The 8,125-nt window shown below is 46.6% G+C and overlaps 2 protein-coding genes across 2 annotated transcripts in view; one reads left to right on the plus strand and one right to left on the minus strand.

The window, feature by feature from the left end:
- Positions 1 to 4,958, plus strand: part of LOC112157540 — a gene marked incomplete in the record, with an annotated part of 16,613 nt that extends 11,655 nt beyond the window's left edge. The window contains 2 exon segments of the mRNA XM_024290344.2: positions 2,642 to 2,703; positions 3,013 to 4,958. Of these exon segments, the coding sequence (XP_024146112.1) occupies positions 2,642 to 2,703; positions 3,013 to 3,246 (296 nt within the window).
- Positions 4,959 to 5,441: 483 nt separating this feature from the next.
- LOC112157487 (C-type lectin domain family 6 member A-like) overlaps positions 5,442 to 8,125 on the minus strand; it is a 4,583-nt gene continuing 1,899 nt past the window's right edge. The window contains exons 4-6 of the mRNA XM_024290242.2: positions 6,509 to 6,648; positions 6,339 to 6,436; positions 5,442 to 6,075 (exon numbers count right to left, since the gene is read on the minus strand). Coding sequence (XP_024146010.2) covers positions 5,865 to 6,075; positions 6,339 to 6,436; positions 6,509 to 6,648 — 449 coding nt within the window. The 3' untranslated portion in view covers positions 5,442 to 5,864. The remainder of the gene's footprint in view (positions 6,076 to 6,338; positions 6,437 to 6,508; positions 6,649 to 8,125) is intronic.

The following is an 8,125-nucleotide window of genomic DNA, read 5'->3' on the forward strand; positions in this document are numbered from 1 at the left end:
TGAACCTGCTTCTTGAAACGGGCCCCCGGATGACGGTTATCCTGTAAACACGAAGGTGTTAAACGTTTCTAAAACAATAATGAAGGAAACTCTTCTACAATAAACAAACAGAATCCACATTTCTCTCTATTTAAGACCATTTCCAGACATGTTTGAACGTTTGTGAAGTTTAAAAACTTCCTCTAACAACATTTTAAACATAATCTGATCTCAAGATAAATTAAAGTCAGCCTAAAATCAGATTTCATGTTTTTACCTGACAGTAAATGTTTAATTTCTAAATTCTTAAATGAATAAAGATCAAAATAGATCAAAGTTTAGAACAAACAGGTGAGTTTTAGGGGTGGGAGAGGAATTCAGAGTTTAGGAACTGCGATGGAGAAGAATTTGTTTCCCCAAAGACCATCAGAATATCTGCGGCTGGTCTCTCAGAAGTTACCGTCTGTGATCGAGCAGCTTGTTTATCTGAAGGCCCAGACTTCACCTGTGGTGTTGTTAGAAAGGTGCTAAACAGAACCAGAATACGTCGTCTGCATAGAAATGATTAAACCACATCAGGAAGTCGACCCAAAGAGTCTGAGGGAGACTCTAAAGTGTGACCTAGAACTGGTCCCTGAGGAACCTCACAGACAGAGGGACACGTCTGACATGAAGCCGTTCAGCCACACCTCAAACTCCGGTCACATGATCCACAGGTGAACCAGACTGTGTTGGAACTCCTGGAGACTTGTGGATGAACCCGAGACTGAAGAGATCACGGACGCCTCTGAGGCGTCGTCAGGTCAATAATCTGGAGTCCAGCAGCAGATTTCTGAGGAACCCCGTCTTTAAGTCTAGACCTCAGACTAGAGACTGCGCTGGACCTTCAGAGACCTGCAGAAACACCCGAGTCTCTTCATCTTTGACTCTGAAAGGTTATTCAAGATCAGATTAGATCAGAGGAAGATTGTTGTTGGGGTTTCTCACATTTCCGTCTGCAGTCGTGCAGAGAAGCTGCAGACTTCTGCAGACGCTCGTCCATCTGATCTCCGTTATCTCTTCTGAGAAAGTGGCGCTGCAGCGGCGTTCCGTCTGCTCGCAGAGGCTCCACGATGGCGCCTTCGTTTCTGATGAGATGTTTGCTGAGATGTCAGAAGAAATCGATCCGCTTTAGACGGCTCATCAGGAAGTTTTGGGTTTCTGTAGATCAAAGTTGTGTTTTATCATTTGCTTGAATCAGAACCAGATTTAACTTCACCGTTTTCTGAAGGAGCTTTTCTCCAGATTCAAACCCGCGTTTGTCAGCGAGAGTCTCTGTTACTCGCTTTGACATGTTGAGAAACCTCTAGCTGCAGGTCTGAGTGGATCTCTTTAGGTCAGAGTGGATCTATTTAAGTCTAAGTGGATCTCTGCAGGTCCAGGTGGATCTCTGTAGGTCGAAGTGGATCTCTGCAGGTCTGAGTGGATCTCTGTAGGCCCGAGTGGATCTCTGCAGGTCCGGGTGGATCTCTGTAGGTCGGAGTGGATCTCTGCATGTCTGAGTGGATCTATTTAAGTCTGAGTGGATCTCTGCAGGTCAGAGTGAATCTCTTTAGGTCAGAGTGGATCTCTGTAGGTCTGAGAGGATCTCTTTAGGTTTGAGTGGATCTCTGCAGGTCAGAGTGGATCTCTTTAGGTCAGAGTGGATCTATTTAAATCTGAGTGGATCTCTTTAGGTCAGAGTGGATCTCTTTAGGTCAGAGTGGATCTATTTAGTTCAGAGTAGATCTCTGCAGATCTGAGTGGATCTCTGTCAAAGACCAGACGTTAAGCCGAGGCAGGAAATGCTGCAGCTTCCTGATGTCAGGTTTGTTCTCGACAGTTCTGGTCACGTTCCGCCTACAGCGCAGCTTCACCAGGAAGTTCCTTTGAAGAAAAGGTCATGAGAACAAACAGATTCGTTTTTTTTAAGGAAGTCATTGTCGAAGGAAGAACAAAAGTTTTGGCTGCAGCAAATTCAAATGAACCAAATCCATGTACGTGCACACTCACATGCACACAGATTGTTGTGCGTCTCATTTCTGAGCAACCGCATGATCCTGATCTCCACAGGATCCACGAGCGTTGGCTGGAACTCAGAGTTGCCATGGCGACACTAACAAACAGATGATCTTTGACAGATCGGGCGGCCGTGGTGCAGTGGTAGGGCAGTCGACTCCTGATCAGAAGCGAGCAGGTTCGACTCCCGCCTTGCCCCCCCATGTGTCGAAGTGTCCTTGGGCAAGACACTGAACCCCGAATTCCCTCTGGTGGGAGGTTGGCGCCAGTGTTCGGCAGCGGAGCCACCACCAGTGTGTGAATGTGTGAATGTGTCTGTGACTGTGAAGCGCTTTGGGCCCTCGAAGGAGGGTAGAAAGCGCTATACAAGTATACGCCATTTACCATTGAGATCATTGAGTGACTCTGAGCAGAGCTCATCAGCTGTCACTCATCCTCAGTGGAGTATCAAGCTGAGGTCAGACGATGAAGCTGCAGAGTTCTGGAGTTGTTTTTATGTCTTCATGATGTCACAGGTTTATGTTTCTAAATCTTCCTCTGCATAAAGATGTTTTTTGTTGCACCAAGTTTCAGTTTTTGGTTTGATTTGAGTCTCTTTTGAAGTTCTGAACGTTTTTCTCTGCAGATCTCAGCAGCGAAGACTCAGTCCAATATACGGCAATACAGTTTCAGGACAGAAACATGCAGGTACTTCCCGCCGGAGCTTTTATGATGATGATGGGAACGCCCGCCAGTGTTTGCTCAGCTGTCTGCACACAAAACCTCCAGCACCGTTTGTGGGCGGCGCCTTTCAGACGCCAGCTGAGCCGGCCATCCAGTTCATTATTCTCCTCCAGAACCAGAACTTCTGTTTGAGCAGCTTCAGGAGTGGTTCTGTGGAGTCAAAAGCCTTCTGGACCCTCCACGGTTCCTTTGCAGAATCAGAAACTGAGCAGAACCGGGAGGATCCGGAAGTGAAGCTTTCTCTAACGGATTTGGTTTTTCTTCTGTTTCCAGGGAACTTCATCTGACATGCAGGAAGGCCCCCATCTGGGCACGGTGTATGACCTCCTGCAGAGTCACCGCATGGACCTGACGGAACCGTCGGATCTGGCCACGATTTACAGCCAACCACAGAAACACCGTCTGGACCTGACGGAACCATCGGATCTGACCACGGTCTACAGCCAACCACAGAAACACCGTCTGGACCTGACGGAACCGTCGGATCTGGCCACGGTCTACAGCTAACCACCCAAACACAAACCTGACGGAACCATCGGATCTGACCACGGTCTACAGCCAACCACAGAAACACCGCCTGGACCTGACGGAACCGTCGGATCTGACCACGGTCTACAGCCAACCACAGAAACACCGTCTGGACCTGACGGAACCATCGGATCTGACCACGGTCTACAGCCAACCACAGAAACACCGCCTGGACCTGACGGAACCATTGGATCTGGCCACGGTCTACAACTAACCACAGAAACACCGGCTGGACCTGACGGAACCGTCGGATCTGACCACGGTTTACAGCTAACCACAGAAACACCGCCTGGACCTGACGGAACCGTCGGATCTGACCACGGTCTACAGCTAACCACCCAAACACAAACCTGACGGAACCGTCGGATCTGACCACGGTCTACAGCCAACCACAGAAACACAAACCTGACGGACGCTGCAGAGTGAAACCTCAGCCTCAAAGTCCTGCTAACATTTCATTTTTCCTTCGGGTCTCATGTGAAGAATATTTATTGAAAATGTCTCAGTGAACATTTTCCTTTGTTTTGTTTCCATTTGAAATGCTGTAAATGTTTGTTTAATGTGTTTAAAAGCCCAGATGGTTGAGAGGAAGCAGCTGTTAGCAGAAAAACAAACGTTTTCTGAGGGTTTTACTGTTAAACGTTCCGTTTCTGTTCTCGTGTTCTCCAGTCGTCCCTGATTGGACGCTCTGTGTTGGTTCTGCTCGTTCAGACTCTGGTTCTGCTGCTTCCTCAAACCGTCATGTGACGAATGAAGGATGGGGAACATGAAGGTTCTGGTCCGATTTGAAGGTGTCGCGGCAGAACTCTGTGTGAAGGACAGAAAGTATGAAAAATCTTCAGTGACGGTCAGACCGCAAACTTGATGTAAACCAAAGCTTGAAATCTCTGGACCAAAGAGGAAGGTGAGCAGATCTGGACACAGAACCCCCAAGAACCTCCTCAAACAGAGACGGTGTGGACGGACCTCAACTGAACCTGAACCTCCAGATGTTTGTGGTCTTTCATCCCACCGTTATACAGTTGTAATTCTATTTATGATCCAGATTATTTTAATTCATTTCAACATTCACATTGTTTTCATTTATTCTAGAGTTAAAATGATTTCAATTCATTCTCTAATCCAGATTATTTCTAGTCATGCTTTAGTCCAAATTGTTTCATATTGTTTTAGAGTACAGATTATTTCATTTTTTTATATATAATCCAGATCACTTCAATTCATTCTAGAATCCAGATTATTTCAGTTCCACATGACCCTCCCCCTTCAGCCAAATATATTCAAGTTTATGTCTAAAATCTCTGAAGAGTGGAGTCCAAAGCCTGTCAGATAGACGTGAGCACGTCCATCTATCTCCAGACAGATACACCACAGGATCATCTTAGTCGGGTAATATCGTCCCCTAGTGACTGAATTAGGAACTGCATGCAGTCTGCATGTTCAGATTTAGAGTTTTATTATTTCTAGTCTTCAGTAATCTGGAGTAAACGTGTAGAGATGATCAGAGTTGGTGAAGATCTGGTTCGCTCCTCTGGTTTTCACAAAGTTGGTATGTTTGAGAGAATGAGGACAAGTGAGTTTGAGTTTAACTTTTGAAATGATTATTCCATCATTCTGACCGAGCGAGATCACGAAGTGAACTCTGATCTCATCTGGACGATGAATCTTTATTAAAAGATGTTTTCCTCTCATTTTCTGCACTTTGCTGTGTTTTCATGAGCTCATCTTCATCCATCATCTTCATCCATCATCTTCATCCATCATCTTCATCCATCTGTGACTGCAAACACTCATTTGATTTGATCATCTGAGGAACATGAAGAACTTTGGACTTCAGAGAAACATGAAGCAGCTGTTTCCAGACAGAACCAGAGTCCTCCACACATGGATTCCTGGAGACGGGTGTTTCCAAACCGCTCTGCAGAATATGTGGTGACAGAGTCTTCAGTGTTTCACACAATAATAAGGTTACAAACACGATGAATTTGTGTTTATTATTATCCTAATTATTTAAAAAGTTAACAGATCAACAAAAATGGCAGCAATATGATTTCTATCCATCCGTTGAGTTCTGATCCAGATTCCAGCTCAGACGAGGAAACAAAGACGTTCATGGATCTATTGGTCTGTCAGTGGATGATCAGAAAGGGGCGGAGCTATTGCCCCAGCAGTGATGTGCTGGTCCTACATCACTTCTGCAAGCTTCATTCAATTATATATTTTCATCTTCTCTTAATTCAAAACAATTTGAATAACAAAATACTCAGAAATAAAATTTTAATCTGAATTTTCTTGTCCTCCATCATCAGAAAATGCTACAAGAACATGTTAAAACACCTTCTTTATCAGAGTGGATATTTAAACAATTTATGGGATCAAAATATTAGAATTTATCAGAAAAAGTTGTTGGGAAAAACATTTTGAAACATGTTTCTTCTGATGTTTGTGGCACGCTTTAGTCCCTTTATTCATGTTTCAGGGTAGGAATGTTAGCCAGTAGGGGGCGAGCTTGTGTCCCACACATCCTTCATCATATCAGCTCTATTTTGGTGTTTTTGGTTGCAGGATTATAATCCCATCTGAGCTCATCCTCTGAACTACAGGAGCCCAGAAGGAACAGCTTCCTTCTCACACACTGACTGCAGATACGTACTGCACAGCTCACTAGTCCAGGATTTGATCGGATAGTAAAAACTACCCTTCTTAAAGCTGTTGAAGGCTCCACAGTAGTCCTGAAAGCTGTTCTGGTTCAGCTGATTCCACTGGTACCTCTGGTTTGTCCCCACTGGGTGTCCGTTCTGCCAGAAGCTGGAAGAAAGAAAAAAAATGATTTTTTTTTTGCTCAGAACGGCAGAAACAAACAAACTATAGTCTTTAGAAGAAGATCTCATATGTTTGAAGTAACTGTTGGTCAAAGGAGATTCTGCTTCCTGTCTTTGAAAGACTGAAGTGATGAAGATGTTTGAGGAGGAGAACCTCCACAAACGTCTCATTTTATTCCTCTGAATGTTGTTTCTGATTTGTTGCACAGATTTTCCGTCTTCATCAAAGTCTGAGATCAAAACTCCTACTCAGGTGTCGGGGATCTGTCAATGGTCCACTTCCATCCCATGGAGTTCTTTAAACCGATCCAGAACTTCAGGCTAACTCCGAGTTCATTCAGGAACTCCTGAACAGAAAGAAGACGAGGAGGTCACTCCTTCACCCCCACACAGAGGTCACGACCTGAAGGAGGCCTCACCATCTCCTCTCGACTGTTGATGATCACCAGGTCTGCTTGATTTCTTAAACAGTTTTGTTGGCTGCTCTGCCAAGTCGTGTATAATGTAGAGAACTGGTAACAACTGCAGCCAAACCTCTTCCATCCACGAGGGCAGATCCCTGCAGGACACAAGAACCAGACTCTGACTTTCAGTCTGTCAAGCATCTTCAGTAACTTCAGAGACCATCACATTTAGACCAAACGTCCATCCAACCTTCAAACCTCCATCCATCCATCCATCCATCCATCTTCTTCCACTCATCCAGACCGGGTCATAGGGGCAGCAGTCTAAACAAAGACCCCCAGACTACTCTCTCTCACTTCCTCCAGCTCCTCTGGGTGGACCCCGAGGCGTTCTCAGACCAGCACAGAGACATAGTCTCTGCAGCGTGTCCTGGGTCTTCCATGGACACAAACTGCTCTGTTGTTCTTGGATCTGAGGTTCGACTATTGGACGAGCTCTCCTCTCCAGATTTCCCAGGGAGGCTGAGGAGTGTGACTCCCTTGAGTTGGAGTACGACCTCCAGAACCGTTCCCATCTGCCACGCGATGCTGCAGAGAAGCAAAGACACTCCTCCAGCTTCAGAAACTGTCTGGGTGAACTTCATCTACACCCAGAACCTTTCCACCGAGGAGCTCGTCCACTACCTCCATGACCTCAGCTTAAGTGATGGACAGCTTGATCCTAAAGTCATCAGCCTCTGCTTCCCTCAAAAACAGGGGTGTCATCAGGGTTGAGGAGATGCTCCTTCCATTGCTAGATCATCAGCAGATCCCCGCCTGCACTGAAAACAGTGCCTGCAGAAAACTGTTTTCCCCTCCTGAGGCGCCGGATGGTTTGCCAGAATCTCTTTGAGGCCAACCGATAGTCCTTCTCCATGGTCTCACCAAACTCCTCCCAGGACCGAGTTTTTGCCTCCAACACAGCCCGGGCCACAGCTTGCTTAGACTGCCGGTACCTGTCAGCTGCCTCTGGAGTCCCACAAGCCAGCCAGGCCTGATGGGACTCCTTCTTCAGCTTGACACCATCCCTTACTTCTGGTGTCCACCACCGGGCTCAGGAATTCCCACCGGGACAGGCCCCAGAGACTTTAAGACCACAGCAGCAGCAGCGACACTAGAGGTGGAGAACATGGTCCACTCGGACTCAATGTCACCAACCTCCCTCGGTACCTGCTTGAAGTTTTCCCGGATGTGGGAGATAAAGACCTCCCTGACGGAGAGCTCAGGCAGACGTTCCCAGCAGACCCTCACAGTACGTTTAGGTCTTCTGAGTCTTTCCGGCCTCCTCCCCCGCCAGCGAATCCAACTCACCACCAGGTAGTGATCAGTGGACTGGTCCGCCCTTGTCTTTATGAGCAAAGGTCGCCTGAAATTACGACAAACTCGATCATGGACCTCCTGCCTGGGGTGTCCTGATGCCTGGGGTCTAGATGGACACCTTTGTGTTTGAACATGGTCTTTGTTATGGACAAACTATGACGAACACAGAAGTCCAACAACAAAACACCGCTTGGGTTCAGGTCAGGGAGGCTCTTTGTACCAATCACGCCCCTACAGGTTCCACTGGCAGAAGCCCCAGAAAGTTCAGCTCCT

This window comes from Oryzias melastigma, linkage group LG1 (assembly GCF_002922805.2).
Source record: "Oryzias melastigma strain HK-1 linkage group LG1, ASM292280v2, whole genome shotgun sequence".
Lineage (NCBI taxonomy): Eukaryota > Metazoa > Chordata > Actinopteri > Beloniformes > Adrianichthyidae > Oryzias > Oryzias melastigma.